General features: G+C 41.6%; 2 protein-coding genes across 2 annotated transcripts; one reads left to right on the forward strand and one right to left on the reverse strand.

Moving 5' to 3' along the window:
- Positions 1 to 4,842: 4,842 nt before the first annotated feature.
- Positions 4,843 to 11,504, reverse strand: LOC139446184 (peroxisome assembly protein 26-like). Its single transcript, XM_071227491.1, has 5 exons — positions 11,308 to 11,504; positions 10,319 to 10,459; positions 9,248 to 9,573; positions 6,801 to 6,953; positions 4,843 to 5,065 (listed from the first exon to the last, which is right to left on the reverse strand). Exons 1-5 carry the CDS (start codon positions 11,502 to 11,504, stop codon positions 4,974 to 4,976), a joined length of 909 nt encoding a protein of 302 aa, XP_071083592.1. The 3' UTR covers positions 4,843 to 4,973.
- A 9,336-nt stretch (positions 11,505 to 20,840) lies between these two features.
- LOC139446060 (uncharacterized) lies at positions 20,841 to 27,623 on the forward strand. The gene is made up of 3 exons (XM_071227329.1): positions 20,841 to 21,059; positions 21,601 to 21,849; positions 25,654 to 27,623. Exons 1-3 carry the CDS (start codon positions 20,841 to 20,843, stop codon positions 27,148 to 27,150), a joined length of 1,965 nt encoding a protein of 654 aa, XP_071083430.1. The 3' UTR covers positions 27,151 to 27,623.
- Positions 27,624 to 27,833: the final 210 nt, after the last annotated feature.

The raw sequence follows: 27,833 nt of genomic DNA on the forward strand, positions 1-27,833 counted from the left end.
TTACCCAGTAGTATTTTAATTTCTTCTGTTACAGATTTTCTTCACTCAATTAGCCAAGCGAGTGGTGACAAAGTGAGAAATTATATATATAAAGTATGTATATAGATATAGATATATATTGTCATCTCTGGATAACTTCCTTAAAAAATTAATACTTTGAAAAATACAAACCCAATTATGGTTTAAAAGCTAATTTCATGAAAGTTTTATTTCTTTCATATTTGCTCAAATTAGGGTTGGTTCATCTGTTCAAGAGAAACAAATATGGGTCGTGCAATAAACGAAGAAAAATAATCATCTTAAGGCAAACTGACTCGTGGGGGCTTCACCATTTATTTTACACACCCACACATATATATATGTAAAGTTCTGATTAGATAATTCATCACCAACTGACTGTATAAATCATTGAATTTAACATTAACACTTATCCTATGTACATTCATAAATATTATAAATACACCGTCAGTGTATAACTTAAGGGCATCCATAGAAGCAATAGGCTAATGGTGCTGATTACATGCTCATAATGCTAAAACTATCTGTAAACATCGCATCAAATGCTATCACAAATTACTCCATGACAAAAAACTACCATGGATATATTGTCTACTGGATATAGTAGCACCTCATGTATGGAAACAACCAATACATAACAGACTGTCAGGGCGTGACTTCGGGGGTTTTCCCCACTGCACCAAGTGGAGGCTGCAGTTGACAACAGACTGAACAACAGGTGAACTGGCTGCACCCAGACTTTAGGCTTAAGAAAATAAAAGAATTGGTTCTCAGGCAAAGACTTTTGAAAATGTACGAGTAGTGCGGGTGGGCAGTATTTTTAAATTTTTGTTGTTTGTTCAAATTAACAGTTGTGCTAAAAGTTTCTTAGACAGCTTACTTATCAACACAAAATATGAACAATTTAAATACTACCTCACTAATAACAAGATCAGTCTTGCTCTGAACACACAATGCCATGTAGAAAGTGGTCACGTGTAACAAATGTTATATTTTGCATTTACACTTTCTTTGTAAAGTACAGAGTCTAGTTCCTTTTGGGTTGAGTCCTATCCCGGATTCGAACTCACACTGCCACAGTGAGGCACCTAATCGCCAGCACACAAAGTCAGCGATCTAACCCACTCAGCCACTGAGGCTTCCACAAAAATGAAAGTCCGATAACTGGTAGTGTGGGTTCGAATCCCCGAGGGGACCCAAAAAGTACTAAATCTGTTCTTTAACAAGAAAGTGTTATCCCAAACATAACATTTCTTACATTTTACCACTTTCTAAATGTGATTCAAATTAACAGGTGTGTACCATCAACCTTGGAAATGGCCACCCTACATAAACACGCATACATACCAACTTCTATTGCTGCCATGACCATAACACCAGATGCGCAATAAAGCAGTGTACATGTAAAGGGAAGTAACTGTGTGCTATATTGTATCGCATTGTTTTTAAGTTTCAGGATTTGTTTATATTTTTTTAGATATGGAAATAAAAACAAAAAGTGCAGCAGACATTATGATGATGCTGGTGGCGCCTGAGAACCAAGTCTTTTTTTTTTGGCCTTAATGGAAAATTAAACATATATACAACAAATATTGACCCTATGTAGTGTACAGAACTAGGATGTAAACATGAACGGCAAACGGGTATCACATTAATATAATTTGACATGCATCCTACATTAAGACGTCAGTGTCCATATATATTTTATTTGTACATGTATGTATGAAGACAATCAAGGAGTTATCGCCCTTTGTAGTTAACAGTGTCATAATCTCTCATTTGTATTTCATCTAAGTGATGTAATGGCCAGTCTTGAAGGCTAGTGTATTTTGTATGACCCTGTATGTACTAAATGATCTATTGTTTCATGTTAGACACTTACAAAAAAACGTTCTCACTTCGTAACCAACCTTTGTTCACATCCACATGCTAACCCGTTGTCAAAAGTAATTTTTGTGCCTGTTGGTGAAATATTTTACTGCCTAAACTCAGTGCAGTCAGCTTATAAACTTAGGTTGCACTAGTCGATTTTCACCTGCATCAGGGCAGTCTTGTCCAAAAGAAATCTTACCCTGACAGCATAACAACAATAATTATCACAACTAAAAACAGCTGACATGCATAAACAACAGTTATCAGGATTATATCACAGTGCCCAGAAACATGTCAGAGTCGGTTGTATTTGCTGAGTGGTCAATGAGCCGGCTTCCTGTCAGTGTGAACCACTGCATCCCTGATAGCATCTCAAGCACCAATCTCATTAAGATCCACAAAACAAAGATCTGAGGACATCCCATTACGGGTCACGTCAGAACAACCTTTTGCGAGCTTTGACCGACCACTGAAACGAATAACAAGAAGTCGATATCAGCCAATGAGATAGCAGCTTTCTCGAGCTTTACGTCATTCGTTTCAACCTGGCGACTTCTATTTCAGACTACTCTTGAAAAATATGTTGACACAGTTTTCGATTTAAATTTTCAAAACTGAACTAACGAACATTCCAGAATGTCTAATATATTGTTGCGATTGTATTGCAGAACTCCACACGTACTGTGCAACGCCTCCTCCGTTCAAATGTTTATCCCGCGGAAGTGAGAGATAGACGATAATTTTGACCGAATCAGTCCGTAACCATCATTCGGAATATACCGTGTTAACGTTTTCGAGGTTGTATGATTAGAAAACACATTCCGACTGTCACTTTCATGATATGGTAAGCGACGCTTTGATTGGTCGGATGAAAGGTCGTTCTGACGTACCCGTAATGGGATGTCCTCAGATCTTTGTTTAGTGATAGCGAGAACTAAGATCGGATTTTTATGAGATTGCTCAAGCACTAGGTTCAGGCACCTGTCACAGCAAGTTGGCTCCACGACAACAACACCGAACCTTTAAATCTAAAATACATGACTTTGCTCTGCACTTCATCTCCATCATACATCCTCTGTTTTCATATATCAAGGTAAAAAAATACACTTTGCAACAATCTCAAAATACATTCTTACTGACAGCATCACTGTTGCCCCTTGACATGAAGACAGCCTGGCACATGTGTGAGTGAGGTAGGGAAGGGGTGTGGTTTAATGTGCAAAACATCATACACAAAACCTTGTGTGTCTGTGATACATAACAAACTACACAATGTCATCCTGCCACATTATATACGTACAAGATTTACACAAAGATTTTGATTCAGTTGCATTCAGTAAGATTTGATTAGCTGTGTTGGACAAGAATTGGTGTCAGATTCAGTCAGTCAATACAAAAAGATAAACATCAAACTCTGGGTACAATTCAATATGTCCAACAGTATATATAGATGCACCCAGGTCAAGAACGACTCCTTTAGCCTGTCTTCCCCCCCCCCCCCACAAACTGTTTATTGCATTTGAACTATCACTGAAAATATGTGGGGTGGAACTGGTTAGCTCACATGGTTAGCGCACATGCAGATGGCAAACTGACTAGATCACATGTACACATACCCTTTAATTAGCGGGGATAGACAGTCGGCTACTGCCAAATGTGCGAGGGATCGAATTGGCCATCACATGCGGATACATAGAAACTTATAGTGTGTTGATTGGTCAGGCTTACAGTCTCCAGTTACGCTAATCCCCTCAACTGGTCGTAAAATTACAAGTTTCTAAGACAGCTTACTTATCAACACAAAATGTGAACATTTTAAATACTACCTCACAAATAACAAGATCAGCTCTTGCTCTGAACACACAATGCCATGTAGAAAGTGGTCACGCGTAACAAATGTTATGTTTTGCATTTACACTATCTTAGTAAAGTACAGAGTCCTGTCCTGGATTCGAACTCACACTGCCAGAGTGAGGCACCTAATCGGATTAGCCAGCACACAAAGTCAGCGATCTAACCCACTCAGCCACTGAGGCTTCCACAAAAATGAAAGTACGATAACTGGTAGTGTGGGTTCGAATCCCCGGGGGGACCCAAACAGTACTAAATCAGTTCTTTATCAAGAAAGTGTTATCCCAAACATAACATTTCTTACATTTGACCACTTTCTAAATGGGATTGTGTGGTCATAGCGTTTGGCCATGGGAGCTGTGGAAGCCATGCCAATTTGTCAGATGGGTACACAAAGTATGTGATCAAGACTACCAGTTGTCATACTTTCATTTTGTGGAAGCCTCAGTGGCTGAATGGGTTAGGTGCCTCACTCTAGCAGTGTGGGTTCAAACCCAAACCCGGACGGGACTCAACCCCGAAAGTACTAGAGTCTGTACTGTACTGAGAAAGTGTTCTCCCAAATATAACATTTGTTACAGTCTTGTTCTGTTCCACATTGCTGTGATAACAAGAGTGTGGTCCTGGGACTGCAGACTCAATATGGAGAGATGTGGCAGAAAACATGCAACTAGCCCTGCCCCAAGGGTCCTGACAGGTCTACCAGGGATAGAAATGAACCTAGAATGTCTACTAGCCCACATAGAAACATCCCCGAAATGTTTGAAATTCTACCAGCCCTTAGGATACCTTAAACATTAGTGAAAATGACTCAGGCATTGAAGCAAGCTAGTGCTAATTACAATACCTTGTTTTTCAGCTGACAACTGTAAAATGACTCAAAAAATGTCAATAAAAGTTCAATGCAAAATGACATTGAAATACAACACAGTGCTTAGCATTAAAGTTAAAAAATTTCTTTACCTAAAATGGGTTCATTTCTGGAGGACTAGCCTTTTAACACTGCATTAGAACCAAAACTTGGAGATCATTGAGATGGTCAGTGCAAGCAATTTGGGAAGAAATATATACTTTAAAAAACACCAAAATCTGAATAAAGATAAATGCTGTGTTGCTAAATGCTAAAAAAGATTTTAAAGCGACATGAGTCAGTTTTACTGTAAAAACTACTGACCAAAGTTCCCTCAACTCAGGACCCTATCCTCCGTCCACCTTGAAGTTAGAACCATGGGTCAGCCTGGTTTGCCTGAACCCGTCACTGACCACAGTTTTGTGGCAGACGTCATCATGGTCATCAGACGTCCATACCCAGTCATCATGTCACCTGTACAAAGAAAAAATAGTCTTTCCTTATCTGTTGAGTGATTGAGTGAGTGAGTATGGTTTTACGCCGCTTTTAGCAATATTCCAGCAATATCACGGCGGGGGACACCAGAAATGGGCTTCACACATTGTACCCATGTCGGGAATCGAACCCTGGTCTTCGGCGTGACGAGCGAACGCTTTAACCACTAGGCTACCCGACCGCCCTGAGTGATTGAGAGTTGTCTTACCCCACTTTCTGCAACATTCCAGCAACATCAGAGCTAGTTTTAGTGGCAGACACTTACAGTCAGAGGGACATAGAGCTTGTGACCGAAGTGACAATGATTATAAACACTATTAGTGTTAGGGAATTCTAAGGTTGCTATGTGGCTGGTAAGAACAATCTCATTAAAATCCGATCTTAGTGTTCGCTACCGTTAAACAAATATCTGAGGACATTCCATTTCTGGTCACCTCGGAACATCCTTTAATCTTACGAGATCAGGAAAGTGAAATCTGAATGTGTTTTCTAATCATGCTTCCTCAGAAAGATTAACACCAGGCATTCTGAACAACAGTTATGACTGGACAACTGATTCCATCAAAAATGTTTCGTCTATCTCTCATTTCAGTCGGATAAACATTAGGGATGAATCAATACATCAGTTCACCATGAGTTTTCATGTGACGATATGATACAAGACATACACATATTGAAATAAATTACTTGCTACTCTTTAAATGACCCTGGTATTTTTATCAGTCAGATATAGGAAAACGTTGTAACTAGCGTTTCAAGTTCACCACTAAATATAGCAATTACGAACATGTGTCTACACTACAGCTAGCTTTTCCTTTTGAATCTGCTCTGAAATATTTATTGTCAAGAAGTTTCCATGCGATTTGACGTAAATGTGTGTATTCAATACATATCGTATCATGACTTATGTTTCGTGATCCGTATCGATACCTTGCTGTATTGTTTCTCCCTTAAAAAACATTTTAACAGAAGAGTCTTCCCAAAACTCGTGGAAAGTACTGTCATACAATCTCCGCCATCTATTCACCATTCCAGAATTTTCTTTTAATCACCTTTCAAATTGTGAACTTTGTCAAATTATTGTTTTTGGAAGTGTTGTCTGGGATGGAAGTCGCCAATTGAATCAAGTGCCATATAGCTTGAGAAAACAGCTTTCTGATTGGTCAATGTAGACGTCCTGTTATTCATTTAACTCGTCAGTCAAAGTTTGTGAAAGGTCGTTCCAGTGCGACATGTAATGGGATCTACTCAGATTAGTGTACTGATACTGCAAGCACTGAGATCTAATTTTAATGAGATTGGGGACGTATTCTCAGTCGGAATACCAATAGGGTTGTACAGAGACAACCCAGTGAAAAGTCACAACCTCATTCTGGAGGATTTATCACTCTCTAATGATTCTTGTTCACGTTGTAACCATGGCAACAGCTGTCTATCCACCCACAAACAACAACAGTGGGGCATGAGTGACCCAGTTGCTTAAGGAGTCACAATGCTGTGCCAAAACGTGCCAGAAACCTAGGATTGTGGGTTCAAATCCCAGTTCACCCCGATTATGTTTCTAGGTTTGTCACCATACCCATGCTCTTGGGTTTCACCATAGTGGCGATCTGAGACCTGCATCACTTTGGGCTTTCCTCCCACATCAAGTCGACACGCCGTGATATAACTGGAATAATGTTGAAATCGGCGTTAAACCAAAAAACAAACTTACAGTTAAAGCTGTTAACGAAGGCGAGTGCAGCCAGAGTGACTAGAAACACGAGTCTCCAGGCTGGAGTGAGTTTCAGCCTCCTGATCCACTGCAGCAACTTCGTGCTGACCCTCCTCAGAGACTTCACAAGTTCCAGGCAGGCAAACCCTCGCTCTGAAATGTCAAAGAGGATAAACATATCCAGAAAGGCCAACCCAAAATTTAGGCAGGTAGGAATATCTAGAATAATTGGAATATAAAATGAGTAATTTTAAAAGAGTGTGAATGAGTATGGCTTTAAGCCTCTTTTAGCAATATTCCGGCAATATCCCAGAGCCTGACACCAAAACTTGACTTCACACATTGTACCATGTGGGGAAATCGACCCTATGTTGAACCTGGGTCTTCAGAGTGATGAGCGAACGCTTTAACCACTAGGCTACCTCACTGCCCCCTAATTTTAAAGTAGGAATCATTGTCAGCATATCTGACTATAAGTTTGATGAAAATAGATCAAACGCCACAAAATCTGTAAACCTTCCCATCACAAACTAAGCAGGTGATTATTATAGGATCACATCTGCTCACGTGTTTATTGTTTGTTGTTTATCGCCACACTTAGCATTATGAAGACATGTGTTCTGATAAAGCAGAAAGTGCCTTGAATGTTTGTTTGTTCTATGCCATGTGACGGCACCAGAAAATCCAGTGGTTGACATCATGAGCATCAATCTATGCAATTGGGATACGATGACATGCATCAACCAAGTCAGCGAGTATGACCACCCGATCCCGTTAGTCGCCTCTTAAGACAAGCATTGGTTGCTGAATGCCAATGATAAGCCTGATGATTATGACCTGGTTGTACTGGAGACAATGACTGCAGTGAGGTTAATACGTAAAATATATTACAGGCTATGTTTTTGGACAAAATTTTTAAAATAATTATACATCTACATGTCCCGCGCCACTGTTCCATTCAATACCATCATTACGTAATGTGAACGTCAGCAAGGAATATCTGGACAACGCTCTTTCCTAGAACTTGGGGTCAGTTTCTTGGACCCCGATGACAGCGGTATATCGAGGGATCACTGTATTGTCAAATTTGTATCATACTGATGGGCAATTCTGGTAATGATGTATATACCAAAGAGATGTTAAGGACCGCCTGATTCTTTCATGTTGCTAAAAGTTAACCTTCATGGCATGACAGTCGATAATACCGACGTGAAAATTATATAGATAAACATGGATTTATCTAGACTTGCTCAGAGGCTAATATTTGACCCCAAGTCTGCAGCAATTTACAAAATCAAACCATAGCAATACGGAGAGACTTTAGTGCAGGGTGACCACGGAAAGTAGTGTACCAGCATTAGCGCTCTCCACAAAGAGACCATTGCCAAATCCAAATTTATCTATTACCCATGGAGGCAGTTTGGTTAACTCTCCCAAATCTTCCACGATGCATTTCTTTCCACGACTGAAATGTTTCCTTACCATGCCTAGTTTTCATGTATTGAAATGTGACATTACTACTGAACCACGAATCATATCGTATACCATATTGACATTAACTCAAGTAGGACACCACAGAGAGATACACACACAATATTAGAACACAGAACAACATGGTTTCTTTCAGAAATCTGAATATATATATATTCTTATTCTACTGTTTTAATATTCTTGAAATTAAGTTTTGGCTCATATTTTCAAACCTTCTGCCACTTTTGCCTGTAACATTGTTGGTATCCTGCTATCTCCTTGTAACCCTGTGGTACTACACTTGCAAGAATGACCTGCTAGCATGTTATACATTTGAATTGTATAAACAGCCTTTTAATATGCAACTAAATATTGATTTTGTCAGGTCATAATAAATTTACTTTTCGTCAACCTATTGTTTTCAGGTGATTACTTCAGTACATAGTCTTTCTCTCACCCACTGTCATCAAATTTGTCTTAAGTACCATGACCTACTGTATTGTTTTACTATAATGTATCCCGATGTTTTTTTTATTCCTCCTTGTACTACTTGCATTTAGAGTGAGTGAGTGAGTGAGTTGGGTTTAACGCCGCTTTTAACAGTATTCCAGTTATATCACGGCGTGCCAGCTTAATGTGGGAGGAAAGCCCGAAGTGATGCAGGTCTCAGACGTTTACCACTACGGTGAAACCCACGAGCACAGGTATGGTGCTGACATACCTAGAAACATAATCGGGGCGAACCAGGATTCGAACCTACAATCATAGGTTTCTGGCATGCCCAAGGGACGCAACTCTGCACAGCAAATGCACTGGGTCACCCGTGCCCCCTCTTGCATTTAGACCATTTGTAGACGGTTCATAAGTAACTTAAAACACTCCTCGGTTTGGGTTGAAATGTAAACACTAAGAGTCATGTTTTAACTATAACATAAGATTACAGATAAACCAAAGTTACAAAAAATTGTAACAATTACTTTTGTCTTCTTGTTGAGTTGTGTCCACTTCTCCAAGCTTCGCATGGGTGTGAATTATCTCCCCTCTTGACATTGTTTCGGAATCTGAGGGCAACGACCTCATGGGTGACAACATGGCATCCTTCTCTGCATCAGTCAGTCCCTGACAGCTGTCCACCAGCTGGGGGATGAGGTTGTAGGCCCCCAGGGGGACCAGCACTTGCTGCACGTACAGCTTCGCCACGTCAGAGTATTCTGGACTCTGTCGATTGCGGTCGTTCTGCAGCCACGTTTTGGCAATGGCGTGACACTTGATGTACTCCTTTACTTTCACATGAAGGAGGAGACTGAAGAAAGACATTCCGTAAATAGTGTATCAATGTTGTAAATAGTGGTGTTCCGATTAATTAAAATGATCAGTGAGTGAGTGAGTATTGTTTCATTCCCTTTGTAACAATATTTCAGTGATATCATGGCAGGGGACCCCAGAAATGGGTTTCACACATTGCACCCATGTGGGGAATCAAAACCGGGTCTTTGGTTGGACGAACAAAGGCTTTAGCCACTCGGCTACCCCATGGCCCCATGAAATGATCAAAGATTGATCAGAAGGTCCAAATGACCAACCTATCTACTGCAATTTTCCATAAACATACAAACAATTATCCCTCTCTCAAACATGAGAGTTTTGATTCATGAGAGTTTATTCACTACTTGTGACTTAGTACTTGCAGAAAACAGTGAGAAAGTGCATAAGCATGTATTTGTGTGTTTGTAAGGTGTAATCCAGTTTTACTGAACGTAGCATTGAAAAATAGCAAAATGATGCCAACTTATTAATTTGTATCAGTAGGATTATGCAATCATCAATCATGAACTTAAATTCCCAAAAAACTGTGCTGATAATCTTGGTGCCACTATTCAATAAATATGCAAATGAGGTCACCAAGCGGAACTACTTTCAATAAGATCCTTACACCATGTACATCAGTGAGATGCTCAATCAACTATTGCCTACCACTTACAATAGGTTTAGATATGGGTTTTTCTAATGTAAACAAAGGTTGAAATTCATTTTAATTGAGAACTCACCACAACTGAATTATTGTGACTGGACAGTTGTCAATGTTGTCATAAATCCCCTGAATGAAAGGAAGGACGGCATCCCACTGGTCCAGCTCGGCATACGCCTGGATTATTACAATACACAGGGAGTCCACATAGCTCTGGTAGCTGCAACACAACACAAATGTCGGTTTTCATTTCTTATTAATTGGCAGTCGTTAGGAAATACCAGGGAGAACACTGCAAATGTGAAGTGAAATGGGGTGCGTGCATGCGTGTGCGCTAGTCCGGAATAATAGTGCTAGCTTTAAATATAACTTTCATTCATGACTCACTCTGGTATTTTTCAACTTATTCTCATCGCTATATGGATGAAATAATGCTGATGCGATGTTAAATTTTAACTCTCTCACTCACTTCCAGTGATAGCCCAATAAGATATCATGCTGCAGTTCAACATGGATACTGATTGAGCCGACCAGGCCTCTGTTTATCCCCTTAATGTCAAATGCCAGGCAGGTTAACAACAATATGGTGTCGTCAGGGATAGAACCACCAACCTTCCGCTCTCCGGTATGAGGCTCTATCCACTAGACCATGGTTACAGGGTCACTCAAAAGGACCAAGTCCAACTATGTGCCAGGGATATTTAGTAAAAACAGACAAGACCTTGTCAACATGATTTGTGTGTTTGTTTTTTAATGCCGCACGAGTGATACCACAACTATTCACTCGTTTCATAAAATTTGTATTACACGGGAGCTCGTTTAGTATTCTATATTTATTATATGGTCTGTGGTACAGTGGAGACAAGAAGTTGAACCCCTTCGTGTTTTCCGGTCTGGATGAAAGTTTGAGTGAAAGCTGGTGCAAAATCAAAATTGATAGATCGTTACTCTAGGAGTGATTCGTATCTTTGCATCAGCGACCAATAGATGTCAGATCGTAAGAGCGGAGCAGTAAACTAGCTTTACGACATAACTTCTAGCCTACTTCACAGCTAGCGAGACTCGTACCTTGGTGTATGTCTTATTCTGTTAATTACTTCAGAACAATGGACCAAGCATGTATCAAAGTCTCTATACAGGAGAAGATCTGAAGCTCGTTCAATTGTTTGATGTAAATCATGATTCCCGTCTCCCGGGTCACTGTCAGAGGAATAAAACACATCACTGTCCGGAGATTCGCGAGCGTTGCTGGTGTCTGTCGCCATGTTTTGATCAACATATGTTTAGAGTTACCTGCCCTTAGCGCATACATTTACCCGGAGAGACCGTAAAATCCACGAAAAAGACCACATGGTTATTAAAATGGGTGAGGTGATTGTGATTGTCCATCGTAAAATTTATATAAGCAAGCGAAAAATTACCTCCCCACTAAAGCCTGATACTTACTATGGGCAAGCTGCATTTCGTTTAAAGTGTATCAAAGTTTCCCTGTGTTTTTTGTTGTTTGTTTTGTTTTTGTTTGTTTGTTTGTTTGTGTTGTTGTTGTGTTTTGTTGTTGTTGGGTTTTTATTTTTTTTGGGGGGGGGGGGGGGGGGCGTAACATTTTAGCCCATGTCTCAAACACTAGCCATCCCGTTTTCATAGTGATAGATAGATGCACAAGATAGAGCAACAACCCAGCTGAATTTTGTAACTTGGTTTTAACGTGCTACCTTATTCGTAATTTTGTTACGCGGAAATGAAAGGAAATATCATTTGTTTTCTGATGAATCACAAGTAGCCATATCCAGATCACGTAGCATAACGCTATGTCTAAGACATGCTTTCACCAAATAAAAATATAATCCATGGTCGTAGAATTATGTATTTTTCTCTTATTCTTTTGCATTATTAACCCCTTGAAACGTAACACGCCGACTTCAAACTGCCGCTCAGAAATTGTGTGAAAAAAAGGTTGAAGGTATACCAGGCATAATTGGGAAGGAAAACATTTCCCCCCGATTGCTGCATGGCCACCGGACCATATGGTGTTACGAAAGATCTTTCGTGGAAACTAGTTAACCCACACGCAGGGAAATCATGTTTGAGTTTCGAAAATGTATTGCTGACAAATTGTCAAGATTGAGTCGACAATCTTTGAACAATTACAAATATTCCCAAAATGGACATTACTTGTTCCCTTAAATACTGGAGAAAAGAAATTGCCGAAAAGGTAACTGTTCACTTAATGTTATAAATAGAAATGTGTCGATTTACAGACCGCCGCCATTGCTTGCATGTTGTCGTTTGCAATGTTAAACAAACAAAATCAAAGCAATGTATACTTGTAACTCCATGGACGTAAAACAATTTAAATTCAGTATCGGTGGTCAGACTCGCTGACTTGGTTGATGCATGTCATCGTATCCCAATCGTAGATCGATGCTAATGATGTCAAATACTGGATTGTCTGGTCCAGACTCGATTACTAGTATTTACAGACCGCCGTGATATTGCTGGAATATTGCTGAGTGCGGCGTTAAACAACAAACAAACAAAGGCCGACACATAGCTGGAATATTGCCGACTGTGGCGTTAAAGAACAAACAAACTTTGGAATATCATCTTAACCCTGCATACAATGATGCACGAAGTTTTGTATTTCTAACTGATTTGTCGAAACTGAAGTAACCAATAAGAAGAGTGAGTGAGTGAGTGAGTGAGTGAGTATGGCTTTACGCCGCTTTTAGCAATATTCCAGCAATATCACGGCGGGGGATACCAGAAATGGGCTTCACACATTGTACCAATATCGGGAATCGAACTGGGTCTTCGGCGTGACGAGCGAACGCTTTAACCACTAGGCTACCCGACCGCCCCTCCAAGAAGAAGTCAATTTATACTTCGTATAGAACCCCACATCGAAGGCAAGAACTACAGCGCTAGTATAGCAACATTGTATATAATAATACTAAAGGTTTCTAGTTTAACTGTGCTAAGTTTATTTCACCACCAAGTACTCGAAACAAATTACGAACCTCCGATATCTTAAAACACCGAACAATTGTTATTTGTTTTAATAATCAAAAAGTGCTTCCCTTCACAATTCACGTTTGCAATATTTATTTAGTACTGATTCGCGGCAATTTGTATTATTAAAACTTTAAACAGTTGTAAGTGGAGGAGTTGCATATATATTATAATACTTCTCCAACGTTAAGCTGACAATCCCGACTCGGAAGTGGTTGGTTGGTTGGTTTGTTTGTTGTTTTCACGCCGCACTCAGCAATATTCCAGCTACACCACGGCGGTGTGTAAATAATCGAGTCTGTACCAGACAATCAAGTGATTGATATCATGAGCATCAATCCACGCAATTGGGATTGATGATATGCATCAACCAAGTCAGGGAGCCTGACCACCCGATCTTGTTAGTCGCCCCTTACGGCAAGCATGGGTTGGTGATGACCTATTCTACCCCGGAATCTTCACGGGTCTCGGAAGTGGTATCTGAGGCGTATTTTAAGTGTCAAAGATCTCCAAAAATGAATGATTTACACACATACCCCCTGCTTGAACCTACCAAGGTCGTAATCAATAACTGTTTGTGGAACAGGATTCTGGTCGCGGACGTGGATGCCGACTGCACTACTATTGGTCGCACGTCGAACGCCTAAACTTCTTGTTCAACAAGAAACGATCAGCCTTGTGTATTCAGTGCAAAGACGGTCGGGCGTGCAACTGGTCGCATGTCGCACGTGGTTTCATGCAATGGACATGTCATGTGGCCTGTCACTGACTGAAAAGACACGGACTACACGAGTTGCCGGCCAGGGTGTATCTAGCAAAAGTTATGGTAGCCTTGAAGAGGCACAAAACTACCATTTATGGTACTAAAACTGGAATGCTCGCATAATAGGTGATATGAAATTAATCTACTTGTGCATGCCCGGACGTATGCCGGTTTTATAGTGCTAGCCTACTGAGATACCATACTCCAGTTTAACATGGATACTCAGACACCATATACTAACTCCGAGCAGACCAGTCCAGGCGACACGGGTGGCCCAGTCGTCTAAGGTGCCGCGATTCGCTGTGCAGAGTTGCGTCCCTTGGGCACGCCAGAAACCCATGACTGTGGGTTCGCCCCGATTATGTTTCTAGGTTTGTCAGCATCATACCCGTGCTCGTGGGTTTCACCGAAGTGGTAAACGTCTGAGTCCTGCATCACTTCGGGCTTTCCTCTCACATGAAGCTGACACGCCGTGATATAACTGGAATACTGTTAAAAGCGGCATTAAACCCAACCCACTCACTCACACCAGTCCATGGTTTATCCCGTTCATGCCGCGCTCCAGGCAGGGTAACAACAAGTACCAGCTTTCCACGTGCTGTGGGTATGACGCTGCCGAGGATCGAACTGCAGAAGCTCTCTCCACTAGACCACGGAGGCCGTCCGCTACAGCATAATACATCATGTCTGCGATATATCGAACTGGATTTAAAGCTGGATTTTCTAATATGTCACAGAATCTGTATCTGTAAAGTTTATTGTTGTTTTGTTTGTTTGCATCCAGCATTATTCCAGCTATATGGTGGCGGGATGTAAATAATTGAGTCTTGACCCGACAATCCAGTGATGGACATCATGAGCATCGATCCACAATATTGGGATACGATGACACGCATCAACCAAGTCAGCAAGCCTGACCGACCGATCCCTATTGACCCCATTCCTATTGTAAATAATTATTCAAAACTTAACGTAACATTTTCAAAAAGACCTCAAGATTAGGTCAGTGCTTTGAACAGTATTTTAGTTATATCACGGCGTGTCAGCTTGATGTGGGAGGAAAGCCCTAAGTAAACCAGGTTTTATACATTTTCCGCTTTGGTGAAGCCCACCAGCACGATGCTGGCAAACCATGAAACATAATAAGGACGACATTGTGACTCGAACCACGATTATAAGCTTCTGGTACGTCAAAGGGATGCAAATCTGCAAAGCGAATTGCTACGCCTTAGATGACTGGGAGACCTGTGAAGATCTGGGATAGATCCATGCTTGTCGTAAAAGGCGACTATGCTTGTAAGAGGCGGGTGGTCATGCTCGCTGCGTGGATCTATGCTCATGACACCGATCACTGGATTGTCTGGTCTAGACTCGATTACGTACAGACCGCAGTCATATAGCTGGAATACTGCACAGTTAAACAACAAGATCACCCGTGCCTTTCAAACACACCTTGAAATGGTGAAATGGTACCACCGCCCCCGTAGACAGGGACCGAGTTGACCCTCAAGTTCAGCCACAGCAAGGAGACCTTGGTACAGGTTATCACTGTGTCGCTGGGCAGGGTCAGGTCGGAATTCCTGGGACACTAAGTTCCCCAAACACGTGACAGCGCTAACCCTGTATGTAGATGCTCTTCGTCACCCAGACGAGAGGCCGACTGCTTCGTCTCGTCCATACAGGTAGGTAAATATGTAATACATACATACAACGCTGGAATACATACAAGGTATCTTGTCGGATATCGTGTTGACCTCATCAATGGTGGTCATTTTGGGTATCCTGTCCCGCTCATCTTGATGCGTCAGGCTCAGTTCATTACTCGTGGCAGGGACCCGTGAAGATTCCGGGGTAGAATAGGTCTTCAGCAACCCATGCTTGCCGTAGAAGGTGTCTATGCTTGTCGTAAGAGGCGACTAACGGGATCGGGTGGTCAGGTTCGCTGACTTGGTTGATGCATGTCATCGATCCCAATTGCGCGGATCGATGCTCATGATATAAATCACTTGATTGTCTGGTCCAGACTCAATTTTTTACAGACCGCCGGCATATAGCTGGAATATTGCTGGGTGCGGCGTTAAACAACAAACCAAACAAAACCAAAACTCGTGGCAGGGTCTGTTGTCGGTGACGTAGACACCTTCCAATGCTGCCCCACACGTGCTCACTGAGAGTTAAATCGGGACGTAGCGCGTCCCATGGCAACATGGGGATGTTCAGCTACATATATGCAGAAAACGATATGGGCACGTGCATTGTCATCTTGGAGGTCAAAACGTCGACCAGCGTAGCACGAAAGGCACCTGTTGTCATGGTAGTACAGGCCAATGAACCTGTCATATATAACGTGTCTTGGTGTTCTGTCCTTCATGGTGATCCCACCCCGTACATCACTGAACCCCGGCAGTACATGTCGGACATTGACGTCGCTTTGTCTGCAATACGACCTCGACTATCGAGGATGCCAAGAGCGAGTCTGGATTCACCCGAGTACGTTACACACTCTTCGGTTATTCCCCCAGTGACTGTCTGTACCATCGACGTCAGGCTGCAGTGATGCGATCAGTCAAACTTTGGATTAACGTTACAGCCGAGCACGTAGATAAGCTTCATGAAATCTAGGACCAGTAGCCTTGTACAGGTTTGTTTGCTTGTTGTTTAACGCCGCACTCCGCAATATTCCAGCTATATGACAGTGGTCTGTAAATATTCGAGCCTGGACGAAACAATCCAGTGATTGACAGCACGAGCATCGATCCACACAATTGGGATACAATGGCATGCATCAGTCAAGTCAGCAAGCCTGACCACCCATCCCGTTAGCCGCCTCTTACGACAAGCATAGTCGCCTTTTACGTCTGAAGACCTGAACTACCCCAGATCTTCACGGGTTCTTTGTGTAGGAACCGTGGGGGTTCCGGGTAGGAATATAGGTCCCCAGACCAAATTGATAGGTGGTCAAGATTGGTGACTTTGACATCATATTCCAATTGCAGGGAACTGTGCTCATGCTGGACTGATTTTGTGGGTTTAGGGTATCCTGACGTGACGACCCTGAAAGGGTTTTGTGGATCTAGTGTTTTTGTATGGAGATTGGATATTTGCTCGGGCTGCAAAACCAGATATTTCAACAACAACAAAAAAACTGTGGGCCTAAATATATTTTTATGAAAACATTTTGCTACAATGTATTTTTTTGTGGCAGATAATTATTTTTTCAACAGTTTGAAGCATAATTCTTTTATGAATGTTTGGTGACAATTTATCTTTTTCGATCCTTTGCATCTTCTGTTGTTTCTGAGGGAGCTGGTATATCGTTTTCGATATCCCTCACTTTTCTTTAACAGTACAAATTGAAGATAAAATGCTCTTGATATAAATCACTTGATTGTCTGGTCCAGACTCATTTTTTTACAGACCGCCGGCATATAGCTGGAATATTGCTGGGTGCGGCGTTAAACAACAAACCAAACAAAACCAAAACTCGTGGCAGGGTCTGTTGTCGGTGACGTAGACACCTTCCAATGCTGCCCCACACGTGCTCACTGAGAGTTAAATCGGGACGTAGCGCGTCCCATGGCAACATGGGGATGTTCAGCTACATGTATGCAGAAAACGATATGGGCACGTGCATTGTCATCTTGGAGGTCAAAACGTCGACCAGCGTAGCACGAAAGGCACCTGTTGTCATGGTAGTACAGGCCAATGAACCTGTCATATATAACGTGTCTTGGTGTTCTGTCCTTCATGGTGATCCCACCCCGTACATCACTGAACCCCGGCAGTACATGTCGGACATTGACGTCGCTTTGTCTGCAATACGACCTCGACTATCGAGGATGCCAAGAGCGAGTCTGGATTCACCCGAGTACGTTACACACTCTTTGGTTATTCCCCCAGTGACTGTCTGTACCATCGACGTCAGGCTGCAGTGATGCGATCAGTCAAACTTTGGATTAACGTTACAGCCGAGCACGTAGATAAGCTTCATGAAATCTAGGACCAGTAGCCTTGTACAGGTTTGTTTGCTTGTTGTTTAACGCCGCACTCCGCAATATTCCAGCTATATGACAGTGGTCTGTAAATATTCGAGCCTGGACGAAACAATCCAGTGATTGACAGCACGAGCATCGATCCACACAATTGGGATACAATGGCATGCATCAGTCAAGTCAGCAAGCTTGACCACCCATCCCGTTAGCCGCCTCTTACGACAAGCATAGTCGCCTTTTACGTCTGAAGACCTGAACTACCCCAGATCTTCACGGGTTCTTTGTGTAGGAACCGTGGGGGTTCCGGGTAGGAATATAGGTCCCCAGACCAAATTGATAGGTGGTCAAGATTGGTGACTTTGACATCATATTCCAATTGCAGGGAACTGTGCTCATGCTGGACTGATTTTGTGGGTTTAGGGTATCCTGACGTGACGACCCTGAAAGGGTTTTGTGGATCTAGTGTTTTTGTATGGAGATTGGATATTTGCTCGGGCTGCAAAACCAGATATTTCAACAACAACAAAAAAACTGTGGGCCTAAATATATTTTTATGAAAACATTTTGCTACAATGTATTTTTTTGTGGCAGATAATTATTTTTTCAACAGTTTGAAGCATAATTCTTTTATGAATGTTTGGTGACAATTTATCTTTTTCGATCCTTTGCATCTTCTGTTGTTTCTGAGGGAGCTGGTATATCATTTTCGATATCCTTCACTTTTCTTTAACAGTACAAATTGAAGATAAAATGCTCTTGATAATCGATGATGCATTTTATTCCTAATTTATGATATTTACGATATGGAAACTCTATGATAATAATCTCTTTATCATACAATGTCAGTTTGTAAATAATCAGAAGTATAAGTATTCATCCATTAACCATTTTTTTAGAAATAGCGCAGTAATACAATGAACAATGTGAACCTCCCCATTAATATTATAGAAACCAAAGATTTGCAGTCAAGTCACATTAGCTCTCACACATTGGGAAACCTCTATAAGTTTTTGGAACTTTATACAAAGGTGTTTTAGCAAGTTGGCACCGCATCGATGTATAGACTTTACGAAATGTAGATCCTTCTCTATGACCTCATTTACATATCTATTGGATCGTGATACCAGGCAGGGATATACAGGCTTATCGCAGCGATAACACTAGCCATTACATGATCGAAACCTTTATTGCACACGGACCAATACTTTTACTGTTCTGATGGATTTACTAATACACTCTTCCAAAAAAGAAGGTAGATTTAAAATATTTTTTTTATTGTACCTAATAAAGTCGATATATTTAATTTAAAACCATAGATACACATATGAATTTTTGGAGCTCGATAGTCACATGTTGTCGTTGTACAAAGGCATTGAAAACTGTTCATTGTCATGTCACATAAGGCCACATGGTTGCGCTGAACTCAGTACCTCGTGTGACCGCCCCGGGCAGCAACTATGCTTTGCATTTTCTCTGCACTGACTGGATAAGTGTACGAATTCTGTCCTGCGGAATTCTGCGCCATTCTGCTAGTTACGTGTTGGCCTTTTGTGGTAGTGTCTGCGGCGTGTTCTGACATTGACGCGCACGTCGATCGATTTCATCCCAGAGGTGTTCGATAGGGTTGAGATCTAGAGATCTCGACGGCCAGGGCAAGTCGTTGATGTTGGCATTATGGAGGGAGTCTACCATGACACGAGCTGTGTGCGGTGGAGCGTTGTCCTTTTGTAACTGCTCCCTCTGGTGATCAATGATTGGAAGAAGGTGAGATTAAAGAATTTGATTCATGTAGCGAAATTTTCCTGAACCACAACCAAGTCAGATCTCGTGGTGTAGGATATGGCCCCCAACACCATGACACTACCGCCACCGAAATTGTCGAATTCACGTACACAATGTTGGACACAAATACCTCTCATTTCGACGACGATAAACACATTGTCTTCCATCTCGCCGGTGAAGAAGAAATCATAATTCGTCGCTAAACCACACGCGTTTCAAGTTTCTCAAATGCCAAGTCTGTAAGGTATGGCACCAACGCAAGCTTCGCTGTCGATGGATCTGTTGTGTCGGATTCCAGCCTCGCGAAGATGGTTCCTGACAGTCTGGTCCGATATCCTCCTCAAGCCAGGGATGCGTCCTGCAGTCCCGTAGCTGTGGCATTGCGATGACGTATGTGGAACAGTCGAATGTAGCGATCCTGTTCAGGGGAGGGAACTCTTGGTCGGCCCGTTTTCGGACGGCCTGCAGTGGAATTGAACTGTGTGTAACGGTCCAAAAGGCGGCAAATGGTGCTGTGGTGGACTTTGAAGTGGCGTGCAACAGAAGGCAGCGATTCCCCTCTTTGGATACGTCCTATGGCGATGTTCCGATCGGCAGCGTTGAGTCTCGGCATTTTCGAACTTGAAAAATGTCGACAATTGAATGACAAATTGTTGGCTTATGCTTGCCTTTCTATAGCCACTGCCACGAGTTACGAATGCAATAGCTTGCACGTGCATTTTGCTTTACTGTTTTCGTCAATGACATTTTTGAACAAGTGTGAAAACAAAGCCTTTTAAGACATTGCAAATTGACAATGGCTGCGTTTTGACGCACCATTTGTCGAAAACCAGGCCACCAACATTTTCCAATAACATATATCCAATTAATATACCGGATTTTTTGTGTAGTCAGGTTCAATGAACTTCATACTACCTGTGAGTTTCTTTTTTTTTTGAAGAGTGTATAAAATAACACTTGTGAGAAGGTATTATTTCCGTATTATGATTAGATCTAATCTTTTCATGTATGCTACAAAATAATTCCAGGTAAAAACTACTACTTTTTTCAGCATTATGATGATGATCGTGCTGGTAACGTTACTACTGATGTGTCACGTGACGCCAGTGACGTCGACATGCAACATGACCGCCGACACATGCATCTTCCACCTGAACATCAGCAGGGAGCTCACCATGGTACACAAGGGTTCAGTTGTAAAAGTGCATGCTGGGAAGGCGTACATCTCAGACACAACTGTTTACAACAACAACACGGCGATCCCACAAGATGAGGTATTCGTAAAGAGGGACTACATTTAGCAGTTTTTAATGAGAACAAATAATTTTTTTCTGGTGAAATTTACAGTATTTAGATATGTAAACTGGGAATTGAGTCAGACTGAGAATAATTTAAATATTGATTGAAGTTAGACAGGCTTAATTGATCATAAGTATGAGAAATCGATTCAATCAAAATGCAATTTGGGCCATGTTTTTTTCTTCAATACAGGGTGTTTTATCAATAAGTGAGACGTCAATTCACCACTTCCTATCCTGTGTGTGTATGGAGAGGGGAGGGGAGTTGCTATATTAGATACATATTATGTTTTCGGTCATTGCTTCAAACCATTTAATTTATTACTCAGAAAATGGGGAATCGAATAATTTTATTCCATCCACATGTTGTATGTCCACAGAACAATTACTTTTGTTTGGTCAAAATCTGTTGAAAATATTGTTTTAGGAACCAAATATTTCTTTTTCAAATTTCCCCTACCCACTCCAGAATATCAAATTGTCGATTTCAAACTCTTAATAACATTCTGTCATCAAGGTTATAACAGGGGACGGCTGGGCGGAGCCCCGGCCGGTGTTGGTGTTCAACAACCAGATGCCTGGACCCCCTATAGAGGTGTACCAGGGACAGAGCGTCCACGTCCACGTCACCAACAACATGGACAGCGACACGACGTCCGTTCACTGGCACGGCGTGCACCAGAAAGGTACTCCCTGGATGGATGGCGTGCCCTTTCTGACACAGTGCCCAATCCTGCCCGGACACACCTTGGACTATTATTTTGTTGTACGTAGTTCCTTGTTTATCATATGATGTATATACTATCTTGTAGGTCGTCTGTTGTTGAGTGTATGTGTTGTATGTCGTCTGCCGTTTCAAGAGTGTGTGTTGTATGTCGTCTGGTGTTTATTGTGTGTTGTCTGGTGTTTAGTGTGTGTTGTATGTCGTCTGGTGTTTATTGTATGTTGTCTGGTGTTTAGTGTATGTTGTATGTCGTCTGGTGTTTATTGTGTGTTGTCTGGTGTTTAGTGTGTGTTGTATGTCGTCTGGTGTTTATTGTATGTTGTCTGGTGTTTAGTGTATGTTGTATGTCGTCTGGTGTTTATTGTGTGTTGTCTGGTGTTTAGTGTATGTTGTATGTCGTCTGGTGTTAATTGTATGTTGTCTGGTGTTTAGTGTATGTTGTATGTCGTCTGGTGTTTATTGTATGTTGTCTGGTGTTTAGTGTATGTTGTATGTCGTCTGGTGTTTATTGTGTGTTGTCTGGTGTGTAGTGTATGTTGTATGTCGTCTGGTGTTTATTGTATGTTGTCTGGTGTTTAGTGTATGTTGTATGTCGTCTGGTGTTTATTGTATGTTGTCTGGTGTTTATTGTATGTTGTATGTCGTCTGGTGTTTATTGTGTGTTGTCTGGTGTTTAGTGTATGTGTTGTATGTCGTCTGGTGTTTATTGTGTGTTGTCTGGTGTTTAGTGTATGTGTTGTATGTCGTCTGGTGTTTATTGTTTGTTGTCTGGTGTTAAGTGTATGTGTTGTATGTCGTCTGGTGTTTAATGTGTGTTGTCTGGTGTTTAGTGTATGTGTTGTATGTCGTCTGGTGTTTATTGTGTGTTGTCTGGTGTTTAGTGTATGTGTTGTATGTCGTCTGGTGTTTATTGTTTGTTGTCTGGTGTTAAGTGTATGTGTTGTATGTCGTCTGGTGTTTATTGTGTGTTGTCTGGTGTTTAGTGTATGTGTTGTATGTCGTCTGGAGTTTATTGTTTGTTGTCTGGTGTTAAGTGTATGTGTTGTATGTCGTCTGGTGTTTATTGTGTGTTGTCTGGTGTTTAGTGTATGTGTTGTATGTTGTCTGGTGTTTATTGTATGTTGTCTGGTGTTTAGTGTATGTGTTGTATGTCGTCTGGTGTTTATTATTTGTTGTCTGGTGTTTAGTGTATGTTGTATGTCGTCTGGTGTTTATTGTATGTTGTCTGGTGTTTAGTGTATGTTGTATGTCGTCTGGTGTTTATTGTGTGTTGTCTGGTGCTTAGTGTATGTGTTGTATGTCGTCTGGTGTTTATTGTATGTTGTCTGGTGTTTAGTGTATGTTGTATGTCGTCTGGTGTTTATTGTGTGTTGTCTGGTGCTTAGTGTATGTGTTGTATGTCGTCTGGTGTTTATTGTATGTTGTCTGGTGTTTAGTGTATGTTGTATGTCGTCTGGTGTTTATTGTGTGTTGTCTGGTGCTTAGTGTATGTGTTGTATGTCGTCTGGTGTTTATTGTATGTTGTCTGGTGTTTAGTGTATGTTGTATGTCGTCTGGTGTTTATTGTGTGTTGTCTGGTGCTTAGTGTATGTGTTGTATGTCGTCTGGTGTTTATTGTGTGTTGTCTGGTGTTTAGTGTATGTTGTATGTCGTCTGGTGTTTATTGTGTGTTGTCTGGTGCTTAGTGTATGTGTTGTATGTCGTCTGGTGTTTATTGTGTGTTGTCTGGTGTTTAGTGTATGTTGTATGTCGTCTGGTGTTTATTGTGTGTTGTCTGGTGCTTAGTGTATGTGTTGTATGTCGTCTGGTGTTTATTGTATGTTGTCTGGTGTATAGTGTATGTTGTATGTCGTCTGGTGTTTGTTGTGTGTTGTCTGGTGCTTAGTGTATGTGTTGTATGTCGTCTGGTGTTTATTGTATGTTGTCTGGTGTTTAGTGTATGTTGTATGTCGTCTGGTGTTTATTGTGTGTTGTCTGGTGCTTAGTGTATGTGTTGTATGTCGTCTGGTGTTTATTGTATGTTGTCTGGTGTTTAGTGTATGTTGTATGTCGTCTGGTGTTTATTGTGTGTTGTCTGGTGCTTAGTGTATGTGTTGTATGTCGTCTGGTGTTTATTGTGTGTTGTCTGGTGTTTAGTGTATGTTGTATGTCGTCTGGTGTTTATTGTGTGTTGTCTGGTGCTTAGTGTATGTGTTGTATGTCGTCTGGTGTTTATTGTGTGTTGTCTGGTGTTTAGTGTATGTTGTATGTCGTCTGGTGTTTATTGTGTGTTGTCTGGTGCTTAGTGTATGTTTTGTATGTCGTCTGGTGTTTATTGTGTGTTGTCTGGTGTTTAGTGTATGTGTTGTATGTCGTCTGGTGTTTATTGTTTGTTGTCTGGTGTTAAGTGTATGTGTTGTATGTCGTCTGGTGTTTATTGTTTGTTGTCTGGTGTTAAGTGTATGTGTTGTATGTCGTCTGGTGTTTATTGTGTGTTGTCTGGTGTTTAGTGTATGTGTTGTATGTCGTCTGGTGTTTATTGTGTGTTGTCTGGTGTTTAGTGTATGTGTTGTATGTCGTCTGGTGTTTATTGTTTGTTGTCTGGTGTTAAGTGTATGTGTTGTATGTCGTCTGGTGTTTATTGTGTGTTGTCTGGTGTTTAGTGTATGTGTTGTATGTCGTCTGGTGTTTATTGTTTGTTGTCTGGTGTTAAGTGTATGTGTTGTATGTCGTCTGGTGTTTATTGTGTGTTGTCTGGTGTTTAGTGTATGTGTTGTATGTCGTCTGGTGTTTATTGTGTGTTGTCTGGTGTTTAGTGTATGTGTTGTATGTCGTCTGGTGTTTATTGTGTGTTGTCTGGTGTTTAGTGTATGTGTTGTATGTCGTCTGGTGTCCTGGTGTTTAGTGTATGTTGTCTGATGTCTGGTGTTTAGTGTATGTTGTATGTCGTCTGCCGTTTAGTGTATGGTGTGTGTCTAGAGAATAACATACATTACTAGGATTCATCAGTCAAGACTGAATGCATATTTTTCGCCCGATGGCACGACATCTTCCCGAGACAAGTATGTTACTTTTTTTATGGTCAGTTAAGTCTCTTGCCTCGGAAAGATGTGGCTCGATTAAAGATATTTCGTTATACATTGCATCTCTATTCTGTTATAGCTTTTTGGTTGAAAATGTAAACCTAGCTCGAGGTTTTACATTTTCAGCAAAAAAAGCCTAGATGTCAACTGTAAAACCTAGGTCTTTCAATTTACATTTAAAACCTCTCAGCAGTTCATTCTTGAACGTAGTACCTCTGACAAGGTTACCATGAGATAGCAAGATACCTACAATGCAATAGGCAAAGGTGGCAGTTGGTTTATAATTTTTTTTATTACAAGTAGTCCTTTCTGGGGTAATGTAGAAAAGATATTGTTCTCTAGACATGTTGAGATATCACCCGTCAGTGTATTGCTGTGACGATGATACATACCGTCGTCAGTTACTGCGACAGCTCGGTGACAAAACGTCACGTAGTTACGATTAAAATCAACGTAAAAACTTGCGTGAAGCTAGAGCATACTGCTCGGCGTGAATACGTTAGTTGTAGTTTGTATGTTGTGCTGTATGTTGCATTATTGTATTGCTGTACGTCGTATGATGTATGTTATGTGCTGTACATTGTTTTTTGTATATTGTATTGTGTTTTCTGTACTGTTCGTTGTGTGATGTAAACTGCCAGGCAACAGAAAAATATGACGTCACGTTCCTATGGGTCACAAGCATAATTGGGATGAACAATCCAATCAGAATAGTGCAAAAATAAAATACTAGCTGTCCATACATCGATATTAATCATAAACCATGCACTCTTTTTACCCACAGGCTGACCGCCCAGGGACCTACTGGTACCACGCCCTTATGGCTGGACAGACGATGGACGGAGCTTTTGGTCCACTGATCGTTAGGCCACGGAAATTCTCGGACGGACGAGAATTCATCCTGACCATCCAGGACTGGAATCACTCCTGGGACAGCCAGGATTCTAAGCTGAGGGAAAGACAGGGCTGGGTTCGTGGCGGTGCACCTCTCCCTTCAACCACATCCCCAACTGGATCCAAATACACTATTACAAGAGTCGACTCCGGCCTCGTGAACGGCAGAGGACGTTACCACAATGGCGCCAGCAACAAGGACGCCCCCCTGACCCAGTTCCAGGTGGACCAAGGCTTGGACTACCGATTCAGAACGATCCATGCAGGAACCATGCTTCCATTCAGGATGTCAATCGACAAGCATATGTTGACTATTGTTGCTCTGGATGGAGCTGACGTTCAACCCGTGACGGCTGAATCGTTTATTATATATCCCGGAGAGAGGGTGGACTTTGTCATCTACGCAGACAATGCTGTGTCTAATTATTGGGTGAGGGGCGTTGCTTTGGAGAGCAAGAACCCACGTGTCCTTGAGTCTGTCTTACACTATACAGGTGCTCCAGAAGCGGAGCCGCAGTCTGCAAGAAAAGGATGTACTCCCACTGATGTATGTCTCATTGTGAACTGTCCCTTCCCGAACTTCACTTCAATACCGTACACCAAATGCATATCTGTTGATGCTCTCAAGTCCGTTAAACCGTACCAAGCGTCAGTTGGTAAGTCAACATTCAGAGAAATATTTTTAAACTTTGCGTTTCCTGGCTATGACAGTAAGCCCGGCTCAGTCAACGGTCGTGTGTTTGACAACTATCCACTATCACCGCCTTTGACTCAGCAAAGCGTCATATCTTGCAATGCAAGTGAATGCAGAGACGACATGATTTGTCACTGCCCTCTGGTGTTGGATTTGCAACAAGGGGAAGAACTCCAGCTAGTTCTCATCAACATGGGCCAAGGTCGAGGCTGGGACAACCCGGTACACATTCATGGCCATCATTTCCACGTGTTGAGGACGGGTTACGCCACATATGACAAGACAACCGGCCTTTTCATGGGAGACAACTTGGATGTCGACTGTTTAGGCAATCCAGACAGGCAACGCAACTTTTGCAACAGAGCCACCTGGGGCAATCCCACGTGGTTAAATGGAAACATACCCGACGCAAATCTTCAACACCCACCCGAGAAGGACACAGTGGTGGTTCCTAATGGCGGATACGTCGTGGTTCGACTAAGGGCAGACAATCCTGGGTTGTGGCTGATGCATTATGGGAACACGCCTCACTTTATGGATGGCATGGCTCTGGTTCTGAGGGAGTCATCCGCTCTTATACCCCCCACCCCCTCGCGCTTCCCCTTATGTGGGTCCTTCCCCCAGCGACATGCAGATACACTTCCAACGATCGTCCCCAACCCGACTAAAGGCAAGCCAGGCATTATAGGATGAGAAACACGTCAAAATTAAGACATGCATAGCGCTTATGTATGTAAATAGAATTTGTAAATATTGTAATTTAGAGATAGCGTTGAAGATGAGTGTTAGTTTTTAATCGCGTGTCCACTACACTCAGATTTAAGATATCACTTATTTAAATAAAATTACACAATTTAAACCCACCTTTAACGACCGACATTTGATTTTGTCTGGAGATCAATTTGTTTCAGTTACAACTGCAAAGCCAGATATTTAATAAAAAGTAACTATGAGCCTGAATATTAAGAAAAACAAGTTGACACAGTTTCTTTTTTTCCCCACAATGAAGCATTATTATTTATTTTTGTCGATAAAACACCAGAACCCACCACCCTACCACCTCCAACCCCAGCCGAATATCGACTATCAAATGGTCGGTCCCTTTGCCAACGCAGCCTCTCGCTTGATAATCTCTCATATTTGATGGTAAATGGCGTATTTTGAGTTTCGTAAACCTAACAAAGGTGGGCTTAGCTTTTACACCTTTTTGTTGAAATCATGCATTGTCTTATGTAAATTGCAAAGTGTGACACATCAATAAAATATGTTTTCCCTCTTTCACTCTGTATTACTGTAATCCTCGACTAGAGGGACATGACTTTGTTTTCTGTCTACACACTCTTCAAGCGGGTTCTCACCGAGGACAGCTTTTAAGG

This window comes from Haliotis cracherodii, unplaced genomic scaffold (genome assembly GCF_022045235.1).
Source record: "Haliotis cracherodii isolate W230 unplaced genomic scaffold, xgHalCrac1.p SCAF_6, whole genome shotgun sequence".
NCBI classification, from domain to species: Eukaryota; Metazoa; Mollusca; class Gastropoda; order Lepetellida; family Haliotidae; genus Haliotis; species Haliotis cracherodii.

What these genes read in the sequence shown, in the direction of transcription:
- LOC139446184 (XM_071227491.1), bottom strand. Translation starts at nt 11,504, where the DNA reads ATGGCGACAGACACCAGCAACGCTCGCGAATCTCCGGACAGTGATGTG. An exon ending in AGAATAAGACATACACCAAG is followed by an intron (nt 10,460 to 11,307) that starts GTACGAGTCTCG and finishes GTTGTGTTGCAG; the next exon opens with CTACCAGAGCTATGTGGACT. An exon ending in GTCACAATAATTCAGTTGTG is followed by an intron (nt 9,574 to 10,318) that starts GTGAGTTCTCAA and finishes GTCTTTCTTCAG; the next exon opens with TCTCCTCCTTCATGTGAAAG.
- LOC139446060 (XM_071227329.1), top strand. Translation starts at nt 20,841, where the DNA reads ATGATGATGATCGTGCTGGTAACGTTACTACTGATGTGTCACGTGACG. An exon ending in CGGCGATCCCACAAGATGAG is followed by an intron (nt 21,060 to 21,600) that starts GTATTCGTAAAG and finishes TCTGTCATCAAG; the next exon opens with GTTATAACAGGGGACGGCTG. An exon ending in CCTTGGACTATTATTTTGTT is followed by an intron (nt 21,850 to 25,653) that starts GTACGTAGTTCC and finishes TTTTACCCACAG; the next exon opens with GCTGACCGCCCAGGGACCTA.